We start from the raw sequence: 18,765 nt of genomic DNA, 5'->3' as shown, positions 1-18,765 counted from the left end.
AAGGAGTCTATTCACCTTAAACAATAGCAATTAATAGGCACAATATAGTGAATAATCCCCCTTATTTATACTTGACGACTAAACTACAATTAGTTAAGGTAAATATATACTTACATGCATCTTTCCGTATAATATATGCTTAGTTAACATTTTACTTCTTTCTTTCTTTATTCTTTTCACTTTTGATTCATTTTATAACGCGATTTTATTTGATTTATTTGATATCGTCTAAATTATTAGAATCGGTTAATTCAGATATATTCTTCATACGTTTTTCATATAAGATTGGTTTATAATCTCATTTGATAAGCCAGTCAGCCACGAATCACTTTCATATCATATCATATCATATCATAATATATCACAACACAACTCAAATCAAACCATGGGTCGTAAACATAGACAGGATCTTTTTGATCAACTAGATAGTATCGTTCTCGATATACCAGATTCCATAGATAGTGATAATGATCAAGTATTACTACTGCCGCTAGAGAATGAAGAACAATCACAACACCCAAAACAACTACAACATCCTTCTATCATACCCAGCAAATCCTGGAAACAAGGGAATACAAAACGATCCATATCGACAAGTTCATCAAATTCATTCTCATCCCTTTCATCAAATACTTCAACTCAATCATCACAATTGTCAAAACATACCACAGCAACTTCAATCTCAAGTGTATCTAATGATAATTTCAAAGTACGACAATTCCAGTTAAAATCTCCCTTAGAGACTAATAAATTAATTCATCATCAATTAACTATGCAACAACAGAATCTTACTAATATCTTAGATTATTTAATTGATATGTTAAATTATGAAAATAATCAAATTATATCAGAATTAAATGATTCAGTTGATAATTTATCAAATTCAATTCCATTTAATACATTTGAAATAAAACAATTTAATTTGAAATTTAATGAAAGGTCTAATCATACAAATAAATAAGCCATTGTGAATAAATAATTAAATAAATATATAATACTGTACTATACATATATATAAATATATATATACATCTAATTTATAGACCTTTAAATGCAAAACTACTAAGATTAGTGGTTGGACCTGAACCTTTTGAATTTCTTAAATCACGATCAGAAGTAGCCACGGTAGAATGGGTACTGGTAGAATGAAGTTTACTACTACTACTACTGGTGGTATTATTCGTACTAGTGGTTGGTTCACGAGGTTCCAATTCTAATGAAATTTGATATTGCTCTTCAACACTTGGACATTTATCAAACCATGAATCTAAATATTTTTGAATTTCAACCACACTTTGGAAATTATATCCTGTAGCTTTAAATCTATCAATTCCACTAACAATTTCAAATGTCTTTGCTCTCTTAGCAAAATTAATCATTCTAGTACGATTTAATAAATTATCTGGGTTACCATGATAAACAAAGGTTAAATCACTTAAAAATACTCCAAAAAATGGTACACATGGTTCACTACCACTAAATTTTAATACATCACGATATTCATTAAAATTTCTCGAAGTATTCATTAATTTATTCATATTTTGTAAATGTGATAATGAATCAGTATGAACATATTTCCAAGTTTTCTTTAATCTATGAATTGGTGATGAATATAATGCTGATATAATAGCGGTCATGGATGAAAAATTATTATATTGTCGACATTTTTCTGCCACTTGAACAAAATATCGAATTATTTGAACTCTCTTTTTAGCATCGGTCTTTCGTAAAATCATATAGGCCACATAATTAGTTAATTGATTAGAAGCTTGAATAAAACTTTGAATATTTTCAATAGTTTCATTTAATCCTGATTTATTTCCCCAAACTTTAGCTAAACAGGCAAATTTAGAAATCTTGGCATATAAATTGAATTCTCGAATCGTAAGTTGTCTAGCCAATTCAACATAATCTATATCCATTAATTTCATCTTTTTAGATATTAATGATCCTTTAATTAATGGTGCTGGAGGTTTAGTGGTTGGGATAACTGGTTTTCTATCAATATATACCATTTCTCCTTTCAATAATCGGACTAAATCATTATTTAATTGTTTACCAATGGAATAACTTTGAACAATAGGTAATTGACTAAATAATAGCCATTTTCTTAAAATAGTTTCATTATAATAAGATTTAGACCAATGTTTTTCAATTAATAATGTCATGATATTCATAACTCGAATTCTAATTGGATTTTGCTTTTTAGTAATCCAGGTGTTATATTCTTCATAACTTAATCCTTCAGGTGCTTCAATATTAAATCGACTAATTAATAATCCAATCAATTCACCTAATGACATCATAGTTGCAAATGTAAATAAAAATGCCGAATTGAAATTACTATCGAATAAATCATGATGAGTTAAATGAGATACTAAGGCTTCTTTAGTACCACCTTTAATATTACCTTTCAAATCTAATAATAAATCATTTTCTTCATCACCTTCCAAATACCAAGGTAAATCTTTAGCCTTTTTATGACCTCCACTATAATAAGAATGATCATCTGATTTATCACTTAAAATAGTATTATTTCTTTCAATAACAAGTAATTGAACATTAAAATCATCATGCATAACTCTAGTGGCATAATTTAAAATGGTTTCACGTTCATCAATCAATTGTTGAACTAAATTTAATAAAGTTTCAAAGAATTTAGTACCATCCAATAAATAGGATAACATTAATGTATCAGGATTAACTGATATAGCATCACCTTTTGATTGATTGATTTGTTCCGTTAAGATATTGGTTAATAATAACGATGCCTTTTCAGTAGGTAATTTCAAAATATCACGATCATAAAATAATGGATCTTCATCTCTTAAACCTTTAAATACTTCAGGATCATCTAATGTTAAAGTTTGAGTAGCCATGATAATTTTTAAAATTAAATTATGAAATTCTTGTTTTAATTGAAAGAATTCTAAAACTACAGGATAATCAAATGTTAAATTTGATGTAGTTTCAACGGTGGTAGTAGCCTTTGGATCTTCACTTTTAGGATCGGTTGATGAATCTTGAGATTTATCTTTATTATCTCCTTTTAATAATTGATCATTGATTTTATCGACATCATTCTCTTCATTTGATGAATAACGTTTTATAAGACAAAACACAGTGAAATCAAATGATTCAATTAAATCAATAGTAGAACTGGCATAATATAAATATTTATAAATTAATCTTAAAATATGAGTATTTCTATCATTTTTTAAACTGGTATTATAATATAATGATTGAGAATCAGGATTTAAATAATCACAAGTTTCATTACTTAATTTCGTCATTTCTTCCAGGAAATGATATAATGAATCATAAGCTTGATGATCAATAATGATTTTTGAATGATATCGATTCTTTAAATCATCACCACTAACATTTAATATAGGATTACTGGTAGTGAAAAATGGATTACACCAATTACCTCCATTAAATTCATCGGTGATAAATCTTGGATAAGTTTGAGGTAAAATATCAAATCTATCTTCCCCTTCATCTTCAGAAGCATCAGAAGAATCATAATCGGATCTTCTAATCACTTTATCTTTACTTAACTTTGTCATGATTTTAATCAAGACATTCATATTTAATCTTAAATTTTCAATTTCAAATTCAATATGTTGAAAATAACTTACAAATTCCCCTGGTCCTTGATTAGTATTATCAAATGAAATTCCGGGGGAGATTGAATTCAAAGTATCTTGAGACAGTTGACGAACAGTTGAAATTGATGAAATATTGGATTGATAAGAATTCCCTGGTTTTGTACTAGTTGATTTATTTAATTTAAAAATATCAAAACTAAACAATTGACCTTCTGATGTAGCTTGAGAATGATGCATCACACTTAAATGTAAAATACCATTAATATAAATTTGGGCAAATGAACTGGCAATTCTTTTTAATTTTCTTCGTACTGAAGTTTCATATTTGGTATCGATAAAATCTTCTTGATTTAATCTTGATGCAGCAAACACAATAGAAATGATTTTATTTAATCTTGAAAAATGAGTACTGAATAATTGTTTATTATGATCTTTTAATGATTTTGCTGATAAATCCAATAAATAATTAAATTGTTTCTTTAAATCACTCCATTTAGTTAAATCTTGAGGATGTTTATAAAATAATCTATCAACGGCAAAAAATGGTTTTGTAAAATGATGATAAGATGATCCTGAACTTTGTGATATAGAAGATGCACTTGAATCTCTTTTTAATGGATCAAAACTTGCAGCTGAATCAGCTCTAGCATCTAATATATCACTAACTCCTCCATCTGAATTATGACGATTAGTTTCTACTGGAACCACCAGATTATTATTTAGAGCTTCTGTACTGGGGATTGCCATATTTGGAGGTATATCCCCTAATGAAAAATCCACCATTGGCATTGATTCACAATAAATATCTAATTGTTCACAATAAAATACAAAATCTCCATTAGTAGTACATTTTGGAATCCACATTAATAATTTCTTTTTATCTTGTTTATATTTCTTGACTAATCTTTCCACTTCTTCTACATCAGCAAAGATTACATTATCATTTAAATCACCAGGAGTTAAAGTATGAGACACAGAAGGATTTTGATGAGAACCAGAAGATATGGTACTTAAAGAAGGTTGATGCAGTTGCAGTTGTTGCAGTTGCAGGGTTTGCATTTGTTGTTGTTGAGGACTTATACTGGTTAGATTTTTTGAATCTGATGGGATACTTGTTTCAGAACTTGCAAAACTAACCACGGAATTTTTTCTGGTACTATTTGAAGGAGTATTCTTTTCTGATTCAATTAGATTCTTTTGTAATAGATTAGCAAACGTTGGGATTAAGACATTTGCAGCGGTATTAGCAGCGGTGATTGAATCTAATTCTTTATTACTTTTTAATTTATTTAATACCGGTTGAACATAATTAACCGATCTAACATAATTATGAGGAAACCAACCTCTTTGTAATTCACCAGTATTAGTGATGACAACCCCATCCCACCAACCTGAATCTGATTTAGATAATACATAGATGGTATCACCAAGATTTAACGGTAAATGAGAAGGTTGAGTTCCAGGGAATTCATATAATGCAATGACGGTATCTAGATGTTTTATAGGTTGATCAACTCTTAATTTATTATCATGAGGAGAAATCACGTCAGGGGCGATTTCATCCATATATTGAGACATGATGAATGCATATACTTATGATGTCTGATTATATGAAATATGTGATTGATCACAATCAGTTCTGTTTTGATTAGTGCTGCCTTTTTTTTAGATTGACTTTGGAAAAGCAAGTATGATGTACACAAAAGTCTTCACTTTGATCAATCAATCAATCAATCTATGAACGGATGAGATCAATTAGTATGATAATATCAATTGATTGGGTATGAAGTGTTTCAATTGGGGATTATCAATAACTTCAGTTTGAATGTTGTTGGTTGGGCTGGTTGGTTGCCGTTATAATCAAAAGAGAACTCCCTTCAAAAAAAAAATAAAAAAATCACAAACTGTAAAAAAAAAAGAAAAATTATAGTGGTTAAAAGTATTTTACAGGTTAATTTGGATCAATTTTTTTGGAGACAGGTTAGACCAAAATCAAACAATGTATGAGGAAGACATAGTTAACAGAAAAGGATCTGAAATGGAAGCATTGGATTACGAGTTGGGGAGGAGGAGGGGTAATGATGATTAAATATGAAAATTATAAATATTAGACAATATGACGTATTGGCATAATTAGAGTTAGAATTAACTAAAAAATTAAGTAGTTCAAAATGGTATATATAGGAATGGAATAGATAGATATGATATAAATAATGAAAATCTTTATCAAAGTATTGAATCATAATAAATAAGACTACTTATTTGGTTTAACATATTATATTTTAGAGTAATATGGTGAAGCAATACATTAAAATGGGGCAGATACTTGCAACAAGTTGATTGCGCTTTTGTGTCATTCACTATCACCCACCACCAAGTATTAGTAGAAGTAAGTAAGGAAGAAATTGTTGCAAATGGAGTTATACAGGTATGTGGTATACTTAGTAACATATCAATTGAGTACATGATTATGATTGTAAAGTCAGGGTAAGTATTCTCATCACCAAATAGATTAGGTAACAGATTCAATGGAATACGAAAGTAAGGTAGGTTATATTAGTAATACCAATTATCACTTCAATGGTTGTTAATGTATCTACCAATGAGACCATCAATATGGATCACTTCATCCGAAGGAAGTAACTAAAGAAATTAATTCACTAAACGGATCATCATTATAACAGTAAAACGGCATAACTAAACTAACAGTAAATATAAAATAATTTACTTTACCGAGATATTAATTATATACATAACTACTTAAAGCCCTCAATTAAATAAGAAAAAACCACCTGTTTTAACCATGACGTGCCTACCCTTACCTTACATCCTACAATCATATTCTACATTAACTACTATAAACTGTTGAGTTCCCACTAGTAATACTCTAAATTATTTGGGTCGTGTATGATGATCATGCCATTTTTTTTCTGGTAAATTTTGTTTGTTAGCGACGACTCCCCCAGAGAACTGGGGGAGTGAAGCGCAGTGTAGTGCAGTGCACCATCACCAGATGATGTAAAACCATTTTTTTTTTCTGTAAAGGGGGCAGCAGCATTATTTGTACGGAGTACGGGACTGAGTTGATTACATCAATTATTTTACAGAGTGGTATGATGAATTGAGTTTTATTATGGAAGAACTTATTACAGTGGCGATTTTATTATTATTATTAATATTATTATTATTATTATTATTAGCAGTTATAACCTAATTGAGGGGAGCCATGTGGTTATTGTAACTAGTTTTTTAGTTTAATGGTTATGTGATGGCTTTCCCTTTAAGTTAAAGTTTTATTACTGGAGTTTGATAATTTTCATTTATTGTAGTTCCAGCTATTCCTTAAATTTTGTTACGGTACTATAAATAATTGAATATATCTCAATTGCATCTCAATTGAATTAGTTTATTCTTTTCTTGTTTCCTTTTCCTCTTTCTTCTTTCTTCAGTAATTATCTTCTTAGTAAGAATCAATTAATAAATACAAACTCAAATAAATACACTCAATTATCCAAAATGGTTAAAGTCGCTATCAATGGTTTCGGTCGTATCGGACGTTTAGTGTTAAGAATCGCCTTAGGTAGACCAGACATTCAAGTTGTTGCTGTCAATGATCCATTCATTGCTGCCGATTATGCCGCTTATATGTTTAAATATGATTCTACTCACGGTAGATATAAAGGTACCGTTGAAGCTGAAGGTGACTTTTTAGTTATTGATGGTCAAAAAATTAAAGTTTTCCAATTTAAAGATCCAGTTGATATTCCATGGGGGGAATATGGAGTTGAATACGTTATTGAATCAACTGGTATTTTCACTAAATTAGCTGGGGCTCAAAAACATATTGATGCCGGGGCTAAAAAAGTTATCATTACTGCTCCATCTGCTGATGCTCCAATGTTTGTAGTTGGGGTTAATGAAGAAAAAATTACTAAAGATTTAACTATTATCTCCAATGCTTCTTGTACCACTAATTGTTTAGCTCCTTTAGCTAAAGTTATTAATGATAATTTCGGTATTAAAGAAGGGTTAATGTCAACTGTTCATTCCATTACTGCCACTCAAAAAACCGTTGATGGTCCATCTCATAAAGATTGGAGAGGTGGTAGAACTGCTTCAGGTAATATTATTCCATCATCAACTGGGGCTGCTAAAGCTGTTGGTAAAGTTATTCCAGAATTAAATGGTAAATTAACTGGGTTATCATTAAGAGTTCCAACCACTGATGTTTCCGTGGTTGATTTAACGGTTAATTTAGAAAAACCAACCACTTATGCTGAAATCAGTGCTGTGGTTAAGAAAGCTTCTGAAGGTCCATTAAAGGGAATCTTAGGTTATACTGAAGATGCAGTTGTTTCAACTGATTTCTTATCTTCAACTTATTCTTCTGTTTTCGATGCTAAGGCTGGTATCTTATTATCTCCAACTTTTGTTAAGTTGATCTCATGGTATGATAATGAATACGGTTACTCTACTAGAGTTGTTGATTTATTAGAATATGTTGCTAAATTATAATCATGATTTAAAAATGTTAATGTCTTCTTTTTTTGTCTTATCTTCTCTATAATTAATGTTTTCAGTTTCGAAATAAAATATGCCTTCTTCAAAGTGAGTATCTACTTCTAATATATATATATATAAACCCTTATTCGTTAATCTATATCATAAGTTGTAGTTCTGTTGTTAATGATAAATTTGCAGTAAATGTTAAATTCCTGCATATAAAATCCAAATCGTCACCAACCAGAAATTACAAAACAGAGATACAGTATAATTTAACACTGTGATTGACAACCTTCTCCCAATTGACTTACCACCCACCATTCAATCAATCAATCATATACATCATGTCCATATTCTTCAAGGCTCCATTGGATATAGATATAAGACTAGATAACGAAGATACCAGAAAACATGTTGAAGTTAAAACTCCTCATGGTAGAATGGAAAAATTACCCATATTCAAAGATGGAGAATCAGTTAAAGGTCAAGTTACCATAAGAACCAAAGAAGGAAGAAAGATAGAACATTTTGGAGTTAAAGTTCAATTGTTTGGACTGATTGAAACTAATATTGATGGATTAATTACTTCTGAATTCTTATCGTTGGCCACTGAATTAGCTGCCCCTTCAATTTTAAGTCATCCTGAAACTTATCCATTTGAATTTAAAAATGTCGAAAAACAATATGAAAGTTATAGAGGTAAGAATGCAAGATTACGATATTATTTAAAAGTGGTGGTTTCAAGAAAATCATCATCTGAAATAACAAGAGAAAAGGAATTATGGGTTTATCAATATATAACACCTCCACCTCCAACATCATCCATAACAGCCACGGTATCGAAAGGGAATAACAATAATAATCATAATCATAATCATAATCCAGTACAAACTCCTCCCACCACCCCCTCCAAAGATGGTAATCAAACTGTTAAAATGGATGTCGGTATTGAAGATTGTTTGCATATCGAATTTGAATATCTGAAATCAAGATTCTCATTGAAAGATGTGATAATAGGTAGAATCTACTTTTTATTAGTAAGACTTAAAATCAAACATATGGAATTATCCTTAATTAGACGAGAAACAGTAGGTTCAGCTCCAAATCAAATCACAGATAGCGAAACCGTAGTTCGATTTGAAATCATGGATGGAGCTCCTGTGAAAGGAGAAGCTATCCCCATTAGATTATTCTTAGGAGGATATGATTTAACTCCTACTTATAGAGATGTTAATAAGAAATTCTCTACTAGAACTTATCTTTCATTAGTATTGATTGATGAGGATGCTAGAAGATATTTCAAACAATCTGAGATAATCCTTTATAGAGATCTGTAATTGCCTTCTTGTCATCGTTTAGTGATACCAAACATAAATAAATATATGCATTGTATGTCCTCCAAGTTTTAACGAAATCTCTATGTAAATGAAATCAAGATCTCTCTCATATTTTCTTAGCAGTATCAACCCTCAGAAAAAAAAGTTCCTACAAAATCTTTAACGGTTAGAATTGGATATGGGGTATGAATGATAAGTCATCATTTCATCAATTCACTTCATTATCAACTACACAGTGAAGTTCAGTTCATATAAACTCTTCCATGATATAACATCATATAATAAATATTCAAAATAAAAGAGTTAAAATGAGTGAAAATGACACCCTAACTCAACGGCAAAACCACAACCACAATCACTACGTGCTGCCAATTCATACTCGAATGTCGTTATCACATACTATAATACCGTCATTTCTAGGACGATCTATACCCATACTTTCAGAACTGCTGGAATATGTCAGTAATCAATTCGATATGCTTGAGTCAACCGAAGATTCATCTCAAAAACAATCATCTTCAAATAAAAGTAGTAATAAAACCGTCTCCCTTTCTGCTGCTGGTATGCGTGCTTTGATTTATCAATTACAAGTATTATATCTTAGAACTCCTGTAAAGTTATTCCGTCCTTCCAGATTTGATTATTTAGCGTATGTTCGAGAATTAGCTAATAAACATGATAATATTAATGAAAAACCATATAAATTCCGATCCCATTCATCAATTGGAATGATGGTAACCGTGGCTAGAAAGGAAGGATTCAGATTCATACCTGATCAAGTGTTACCTCCTTTAATTGCCAATTCCGCCACGGGTATAATCCTTTATGCCACATATTTAACTACGTTGGATCATTTTAATAATAATCATCATAGTTCAACTCCTCTGGCGTTCAATTATTATTCTCCGATTGATACTTGGAGAGCTGGGTTCATTGCTGGAGCGGTTCAATCATTGGCTGCTGCTCCGGTTGATGCGATTTATACCAGACTGAATGCAGCAGAAATGTTGAATGGTAAACATCAAAATCTTTGGATTTATGGATTAAATAAATTAAAAGAAGTTGGATTGGTAGGAGTGTTTGCCGGTTATTCATTTTCATTAATTAAAGAAAGTTTTGGATTTGCGTTTTATTTCTCTACATTTGAGATTGTTAAAACTCAAGGTTATAATTTAACTTATAAAACGATATTAGCGTATAGAAGATCGAAAGAAAAGATTAAAGAAAAACTTTTAACTTTTACTAAATTGGATGAAGAACAAGTTGATGAAAGATTATTAAAATTGGAACGTAATAGAACTACAAAAATATTAAAATCTTCATTCATTTTATTAGCTGGTGCTTCAGCTGCCTTTTCATTATTAGCTATTCAATACCCTATTTCTAAAATTCAAAAGATTCATTTATCAAGATTAGAAGCGTTGGATATATATAATTCCGCTGCTCATGAAACCAAACCATTCATAAAGTTATATTACAATTCTTATATTGATACTTATCATCAAATTGTCAAATTCAAGAATAAATCGAAAACTACTTGGTTTCAACTTGGGTATAAAGGATTTGTAAGAAATGCTCTAACTACTATCCCAGCTACTTCGGTAGGATTATTAGTATTTGAAATCATGAGAACTAGATTATCTGATAGTTTTGATGATTATGAAGTATTAGATGCTTAAAACATCTCATGTAAATAGTTTGATTTTATATATATTTATTTATTTATTTATTTAATTCTTGTCTATAGTTTAATTGTGGTTATTATTATTATATATATACATTTACAATTGTCCAGTTCTCTTCAAGTAAGCATTCCAACCAGCTTCTCTATATCTTTTTCCTTCGACATCTGGATCTCTTCCCTTACCGAATAAACCTCTACCAACAATAATAATATCAGTACCGGTTGAAACAACTTCATCAACAGTTCTATATTGTTGACCTAAAGCATCACCTTTATCATCTAAACCAACACCGGGAGTCATAACAATCCAATCGAATCCTTCATCAGCACCACCCATATCTCTTTGAGCAATGAATCCAATGACGAATTCCTTATCAGTCTTGGCAATTTCAATTGTCTTTTGAGTATATTCACCATAAGCTAAAGAACCCTTGGATGATAATTCAGCTAACATTAATAAACCTCTTGGTTCATCAGTAGTTTCTTGAGCAGCTTCCTTCAAACCTTTGACAATACCAGCCCCAGTTATACCATGAGCATTGGTTATATCAGCCCATTGAGCAATTTTATAAACTCCACTAGAATATTGGGATTTAACAGTATTACCAATATCAGCAAATTTACGATCTTCAAACAATAAGAAATTATGCTTTTTGGCTAAGGCCAATAATGGTTTGATAGTGCCTTCAAATGAAAAATCATCAATGATATCAATATGAGTCTTAACTAAACAAATGTATGGACCTAATCTATCAACTAAAGTTAATAATTCTTCAGTGGTTTTAACATCAACTGAAGCACACAAGTTGGTTTTCTTGCTGTCCATCAAGTTGAAAAGACGTTGAGCAACTGGAGAAGCATGCACCTTAGCTCTGGCAGTGTAGGATTCGATATTGACCATGGTTGATATGATTGTGAGTAGATTTAGAGTTGACGTAGTATCACCAAAGTTGATAATTTTCACTTTTTGTGTTTTGTGATGTTTCTTTTTTTTTTTTCAAAGCTCTTCTCCAGACAAATTTTACTGATTGCGCAGAACATGCTACAAGATAATAGTTATGATGATTATATGTATTATAAATATACTAAAGCTATAGATAGATTAAATGTCTATAAAATCTACGATGCAATGACATCCTTTGATTCTGGTAAAGGTGTAGTAGTAGTAGATTCAGTCTCTTCCAGATTGGCTGGAATTTCATTTTGTTCCTCTTCCTTAGCAGCGGCAGCTTCTGCTTCTGCTTCTGCTTCTGCTTCTGCTTCTGCTTCAGCAGCAGCCAGTGGATCCAATTCCTTTCTCAAGTCAGGATATAACGTACTGATTTTATCCCAGGAAGCATTCCAAACTTCAGTCTTTTCTTCAACTAATACACCATTGGTTTGTAATACAAGAATCATATTCTTAAGTAATTCTGAACCAGACTCTTTAAATGATTGTTCAACTTTATGTTTACCACCAAGATTATCAAAAATAAGAAAATGATCTAAGATACCTAACCAAACTCTATCAGTTTCTTGGGCACTAAATTTATCACAATAATTTAAGAATACTTTACTAATTAACATTAAAGTTTCAACTTGAGTCTTTGAAAATCCATTAATATCAGTTTGTAAAACTTCAACTTTAGATAATTCTGATAATAATGGGAATAAACCATATTCAAAAATACCAAATGGTGTACGTTCTTCATCAAGTTCAAATGATAATACCACTGCTTGTAATGAAGAAAGGGCATAACTTCTAACTTCACGACATGGGTTGAAACATTGATGAGCTAAGGCTTGAATTAATGAATATGATAATTCCTTTCCTTTAAATTCAGAACGAGTAATAACATTCGATAATTCTGAAGTTAATGAAATTGATTTTTTCGATACTTCAACTATATCTTTGAAATAAGAACTATCAGCTTCTGAACCTAAAGTAGCATTTTCTTGTTCATATTGAGAACCAATAGCACCTAATGAAGAAATCTCATCTAATAATCCAAGGAATAACATATAATTAGTTGGAGTCAATTCACGACTTGAATTCTTAACAATACCTTCTTGGAATTGAAGTAATTCATTAGCATAAACTTGGAAAGAACCAAAGAATCTTAAAAGTTTCCAATAAGATTCATCATTAAGTAATTGTTTACAACACCATGAATCATCATCAACTAATGATAATAAAGGTTGTAAGATTTGCGATCCTTGTTTGTTTAAAATGTCTTTATCAAATTCACTTAATTCTTTAATAGTTTCTGCCACATTAGATGATTCATCACTATATCTTGTTAATAACAATTTATAAGTGATTAATCGAAGTCTATTTTTCTTAGATATTTCCTTGGGATTTAATTTTTCAAGAACTTGATTAATAACAGATTTATCACTTAATAATAAACAGAAACAAACCATAACTTCTAAAATAAAAAGAGTTTCGGTTTCATAATATCTTTTAGTAGCTTCAGATGGTTCGGGAAGTGATATTAATAAAAGTTCAATAAATTGTTTTAAATTAGATGATGAACCTCTTGAAATAACATCAAAGATACCACCAATTTTGATTGATTTAACACAATCTATAGTAGATAAAGTAGATTCAATTTCTTGATTAGTTGGTTCAGGTGGATCATCAGAATAACCCTTCAAGAATGATGAGAATGTGGATAAAATACCTGAATTATTTAATGGTTTAGCTCTTTTAATAATATAACGTGGTTTAACCTTAGCCAAAGGAGAAAGTTGAATCTTTTTCTGAAATTCTCCAAATAAATTAGGATTTATTAAACAATTTTCAAATAATGATAAAATAATCTTAAGAATTTTATCCCATGATGAAGTTATTCTACAATCAGTCTTTTTAATTAATCTGAATAAAACCACAGTTGATAATTGAGCTTTAAAATCTCTTCCAAACCATACGGCCAATTCACTAACTGTAATAGCTTCATCTTTCTTTTCAATTTTAATTTGAGTAATTGGAATTTCTTCACGTAAATTATCATCACCATTAGGAACTCTATATTGCTTTTTAGTTAATCCAGTTAAATCAGCCAATGAACCAATTAGTTTATCAATTGAACTAGTAAGGTTATAATAAAGACAAATATTAGCACATTTATCAATGGATGACATTAATCTGGTAATTACATGATCATCAGACGCTTCCTTAAACACCTTAACAAGAGTTTCAATCAAAGTATCCACCAATGATTCAAATAATACTTTATCGAATTGACATATTTCAACCCAATTGAAATTAGAACTACTATTGGCAGGTGTAACTTGAGATGAAACTAAATTATGCCAAACATCATCAAACCATTTATCAGTACCATGATGCTCTTCAGGCATAATGATTTCACGATCTTTTATAGAATGATAAATCTTGGACAAATACCATTCTGGGAAATCTTTTCCATTATAAACCCCTCTTAAGTTTCTTCTATAATCTTCCAAAAGCATATGTTGTTTTACTTGAGGGTTATGTAAATCAGTATTTAATAAAATGATGGAATATGATAATACAAATACAGAATCACGATCAGGTCTAACTATTTCTTCTTCACCTTCTTTTGTAGTACCAGTACTGGTGGTAGCGTATCTTTCAGCAAACAGTTCGACAATTCTTTCAATTTGTTGAGATTCACCTGGTAATCTAAAAGTTTTTAAAATAACTCTCAAAGCTTCATCAACTCTTAAATCGGTAAAATCAAATAATTCCATAAAATATTTAAATAATTCAGCATTATCAGGTCTAGCTAAGAATTCTCCTAATACTTTTTTATTTAATCTTCCTGCTTTACTAAAGAAGAAATTGGCAACTTCTTGATGATCTTCAGCTGACTTTATAAATCCTTCATCTTGTAAAGCTTGAAGACCTTTCTTTGGTTTTTCATTTAACATTTCTGTACATCTTATGAAAGCTGTCTTTTTAGTTCTATCTTGAATTAAATCAGGGACCGGTAAATCCTTTATATCTGAAGTAAGAGTTTTAATTCTATCATTTATACCACTAATAAATGATAATATACCTTCAAGACAAATAGGTGGGACGTTATCAGTAGTATTTATGGCTGATTCAGGTAAGGAGAATTTACATAATGATTCTAATACTTTAGTAGATAAATCTGAATTATCGAAATCACAATCATAATCAATGAATAAATGAGTAAAGAAGACAGGTGATCTTGTCCATAATAAAGATAATGATTCAATTAACATTTCTTTGGAAACGGCATTTCTGCTTGAGATATTAGCCGTATTTATATTAGAATCAGTATTGGATTTATTATCACCACCTTCCGGTAAGATTGATTTAAAAATCAAAGTTAAAGTCAATTCAAATTGAGGTTTTAATTGTCTACCTAGCACAATAGCCACGGTGGAAAATAATTGTAAAGCTGATTGTAATAAAGCAGGAGAATCAGTAGTTGTTATAATTTGTAAAATATGTTTTGAAATAGGATCTGATACTAAGGCTAATAATGATGGATGATTAGGAATTTCTTGACCTGAAACTTCAATTGCAGTATTTATTAACGATAAAGCAAATACTCTCGTACTTTCCATATGTTGATATTGATTAGAAGGAGAAATCATTGAAATTAATATTCCTAAAAATTCATTGATACATACTATACCAAAAGGTTCATCAAAGGCGGGTACCACAGGAGCTGGAGTTCCACCAAGATCGGTTGATTTTTTTGGTTTTGATGAATCTTTATCATCATCTGATAACAGATCTTTAGGAGTTCCAATGGTTGAAGGTTTTAAATCAGTACCACCAATAAGATCTTCAGGTAATTGAGTATCTTGAAATTTAGTTTGTAATTCTTCCAATTTATCATTTTCAGGTTCTATTTCATGTAATTGTCTGAAAATGCGGACAGTGATAGAAACCATGGCCATTTCAGCTGCTTTTCTTAAAACTTCACTTCTTTTTTTATTACATGCTAAGGATAAACAAGTTTGAACCACTTCAGAAATGACTTCATTAGGTAATAAGTTTGAGAATGGACTTTCAATTAATGATTCTAATAGTCTTAACACTTTTAATAACACCGCATCATCTGAATTTTGATCAGCAGCTTCAAATCGACAATGAGTTAAAGATGATATGATTTGTATGATAGTTGTATTTAAATTCTTTGATCTTAAAGATATGATTTCATAATTTAAAAATTTGGTGATCGAAGTTAAAGCTAAACTGGTGATATTTCCAGTAGTTGAAGAAGATTTAATCACTAATAAAAATGGTTGTAATAAAGTTAAACTATCAATATCATATAAATCATTAGCATCCATTAAGATTGATCTTAATTGTAAAAAGCTAGATAATAAAGGATTATGATTGATTTGTCTATGATTGGAATTATTACTTCCACCATTACCACCATTATTATTATGTAAATTATTAGAAGTTAATCCTAAATTATGAGTTAAAGAATCTTCATCACCATTGGAAAATAAATCTCCTGCTCCTAAGATGGCTGCAACCCCACTTTGAGACCATCTAGTTCTTTTTCTCATGGCAGATGATATGGTCATACATTCATTTATCATAAGAGTTATAGGATCAATGGCTACCACATTTGGACCATAAGATGGAGCTGGTGGAGGTGCGGTCCCGACTGCTGATTGTAGACTCAATTTTGAGAATGCCAAAGTTGGAGTAGGCGACTTTGATAATGGATGTAACATTGATATGAGGTTCTATGGTTTATGATGCTGATGATGATGCTGATGATGATGGATTGATGTGATTTGATGGGAGTGATGTGATGGGAAAGATGTTTGTTGATCTATACAAATATTTCAAACGAATCAATCAATTACACACACAAAAGAAGGATGGATGGGGGGGGAAAGGCGTACTTGTTTGTTTCACTGATTTCCACTGACACCTGACAACCTTTCAATTCTAGTTTCTTCAACTCAATCTCAAACAGTTCCAATTGATCAATGTCTCTACTGGCTAGATCTATCGATTCGATTGGTTGTATCTGAGTTATTTGATAAAAGTATCCGTTTAAAATCTGGTGTGCTGTAAATTTTGTTGACAACAGCATTTTTTTTTTGTTGCTGTATCAGAACTATGTAGGCCCAGACGCGGTATGGATGTTACAATTTTAAGTACGCGATTTCAACTTTTTCAATTTAGTGCTATTTATAGATATACAACATGGATAGATGGATCAAAATAGGTATAGAAGAAGTGAGTTTATAAGGTATATACATGGTGTTAGTGTTAATTAAGAGATTGGGCTAGTTAATTAAAATAAAAGAAATGGATCAGATCCGTCTTTGATAATAATTTCTATAGGAAGTATACGGTAATCTCCATTCCTTTTGTTGTAAACTAGGATTGAAAAGATCAAAATCATGCTTTTCCAACTTACGCAAGTATAACGATGTAGGGATAGATACCATGAATGGAGTCAATAAAACATCAGGTACTCCTTTTCTCCATTTCTTAGAATGACCTTGAATTAATGAATCTTGATTATGAGCTTTTACTATCTCTTTTATCTCTGATTGTGATTTAGATAAAATATCTCTAGCTGATAACATATGATCATTGGCTCTAATTGAAGTTTCATATACAATATTTTTCAATTTCTCTTTAATTTCATTCACTTGGGGATCATCTGGTTTTAAATGGCCTTGCATTAATCTTAATAATGATTCTTGAGATAAGTCAAATTTAGTCATTACATCAATAGGTAACGTTATTTGATTTCTAGAACTAGCATAATATTGCATTCCTAATATCATGGCTCCTATAGCTGTGGCTTGACCTATATGGGCAGCAATATCACTTATTTTAGATTGTAACGATGGAGAATATTCAAGTAATTTGATGGTGGATGGAGATATTGATGGGGATAATAATACGGCTTGTGTAAGATAATTCAATTGAGAATAAGTTCCTTCACCATAAGAACATATATCATCAATATTTTTAAATTGTTTATGACTTAAGAAATGTTTTCTGGTTTGTAAAAATTGATGAAAATAACTAATATCAAGATTTAAATGATTTCTTAATCCATCTCGAAGTAAAAATGCAATCGGTTCTCCTAAATCATTCTGATCATTATAAGGATCTTGAGTGAATACTTTAGCAATTAAATCATTCCAAAATTGAAATTTAAGATCAGAAGTTGAAAACCCAGTAGCTTTAGTTAAATGTGATGCAGCTCGAGATTGAACTGATTCTAAATTGTTACCTCCATCATTGATCTTATTAATTTCTAAATTGAAGGCTCGTATAGCAAGAAATGTATTTCGAGCTGGCTCAGGTATATATTGGGCTAAAATATAGGATGATCGATCATGACTTTCGAGAAGTTTATTAATATTTTCAGTAGCATTATATAATTGAACTTTATATCTATCTGACGGCACAGAAGATCCAATTGAATAGTGCCTTATCAGTAATGACCTTCTACCATATTTGAACATGTTGGTTGAATTAAAGTGAAAAGCAACTACTTTCAAACTTTCATTAACTGAGCTATTTTCAGTAAAGCATTTTGAAAGATGTCGCAGATCGATCTCTGATTCACGACATCATCGCGACATTTTATGTTCCAAAATTTTTTTAAATCTGAAAAAGCATTAACCAATATCTATAAAC

The 18,765-nt window shown here is 30.4% G+C and overlaps 8 protein-coding genes across 8 annotated transcripts; 4 read left to right on the top strand and 4 right to left on the bottom strand. All coding sequences in view use genetic code 12, as the record gives it.

Moving 5' to 3' along the window:
• Positions 1–385: 385 nt before the first annotated feature.
• On the top strand, positions 386–961 carry DFJ63DRAFT_336441 (uncharacterized protein; the record flags this gene model as incomplete). The annotated part of the gene is made up of 1 exon (XM_064908376.1): positions 386–961. The coding sequence occupies one exon, from the start codon at positions 386–388 to the stop codon at positions 959–961; it is 576 nt and encodes a 191-aa protein (XP_064761018.1).
• CSC25 (Ras family guanine nucleotide exchange factor) lies at positions 940–5,318 on the bottom strand. Its single transcript, XM_064907126.1, has one exon. It carries the CDS (start codon positions 5,187–5,189, stop codon positions 1,038–1,040), a length of 4,152 nt encoding a protein of 1,383 aa, XP_064761017.1. The 5' UTR covers positions 5,190–5,318; the 3' UTR covers positions 940–1,037.
• A 1,809-nt stretch (positions 5,319–7,127) lies between these two features.
• Positions 7,128–8,126, top strand: DFJ63DRAFT_288087 (type I glyceraldehyde-3-phosphate dehydrogenase; the record flags this gene model as incomplete). Its single annotated transcript, XM_064905118.1, has 1 exon — positions 7,128–8,126. The coding sequence occupies one exon, from the start codon at positions 7,128–7,130 to the stop codon at positions 8,124–8,126; it is 999 nt and encodes a 332-aa protein (XP_064761016.1).
• PEP8 (retromer subunit) lies at positions 8,127–9,605 on the top strand. Its single transcript, XM_064903891.1, has one exon. It carries the CDS (start codon positions 8,459–8,461, stop codon positions 9,449–9,451), a length of 993 nt encoding a protein of 330 aa, XP_064761015.1. The 5' UTR covers positions 8,127–8,458; the 3' UTR covers positions 9,452–9,605.
• A 322-nt stretch (positions 9,606–9,927) lies between these two features.
• On the top strand, positions 9,928–11,130 carry DFJ63DRAFT_323203 (uncharacterized protein; the record flags this gene model as incomplete). The annotated part of the gene is made up of 1 exon (XM_064907500.1): positions 9,928–11,130. One exon carries the CDS (start codon positions 9,928–9,930, stop codon positions 11,128–11,130), a length of 1,203 nt encoding a protein of 400 aa, XP_064761014.1.
• Positions 11,088–12,189, bottom strand: URA3 (orotidine-5'-phosphate decarboxylase). The gene has a single exon (XM_064907125.1). The coding sequence runs from the start codon at positions 12,034–12,036 to the stop codon at positions 11,233–11,235; it is 804 nt and encodes a 267-aa protein (XP_064761013.1). The 5' UTR covers positions 12,037–12,189; the 3' UTR covers positions 11,088–11,232.
• A 65-nt stretch (positions 12,190–12,254) lies between these two features.
• GEA2 (Arf family guanine nucleotide exchange factor) lies at positions 12,255–16,688 on the bottom strand (the record flags this gene model as incomplete). Its single annotated transcript, XM_064905173.1, has 1 exon — positions 12,255–16,688. The coding sequence occupies one exon, from the start codon at positions 16,686–16,688 to the stop codon at positions 12,255–12,257; it is 4,434 nt and encodes a 1,477-aa protein (XP_064761012.1).
• A 729-nt stretch (positions 16,689–17,417) lies between these two features.
• DFJ63DRAFT_314285 (uncharacterized protein) lies at positions 17,418–18,590 on the bottom strand (the record flags this gene model as incomplete). Its single annotated transcript, XM_064906330.1, has 1 exon — positions 17,418–18,590. One exon carries the CDS (start codon positions 18,588–18,590, stop codon positions 17,418–17,420), a length of 1,173 nt encoding a protein of 390 aa, XP_064761011.1.
• Between the last annotated feature and the right edge of the window lie 175 nt (positions 18,591–18,765).

This window comes from Scheffersomyces coipomensis (assembly GCF_036884675.1).
Source record: "Scheffersomyces coipomensis strain NRRL Y-17651 chromosome Unknown DFJ63scaffold_5, whole genome shotgun sequence".
Taxonomy (NCBI): Eukaryota; Fungi; Ascomycota; class Pichiomycetes; order Serinales; family Debaryomycetaceae; genus Scheffersomyces; species Scheffersomyces coipomensis.
This window is presented reverse-complemented; position numbering and strand designations above follow the sequence as displayed.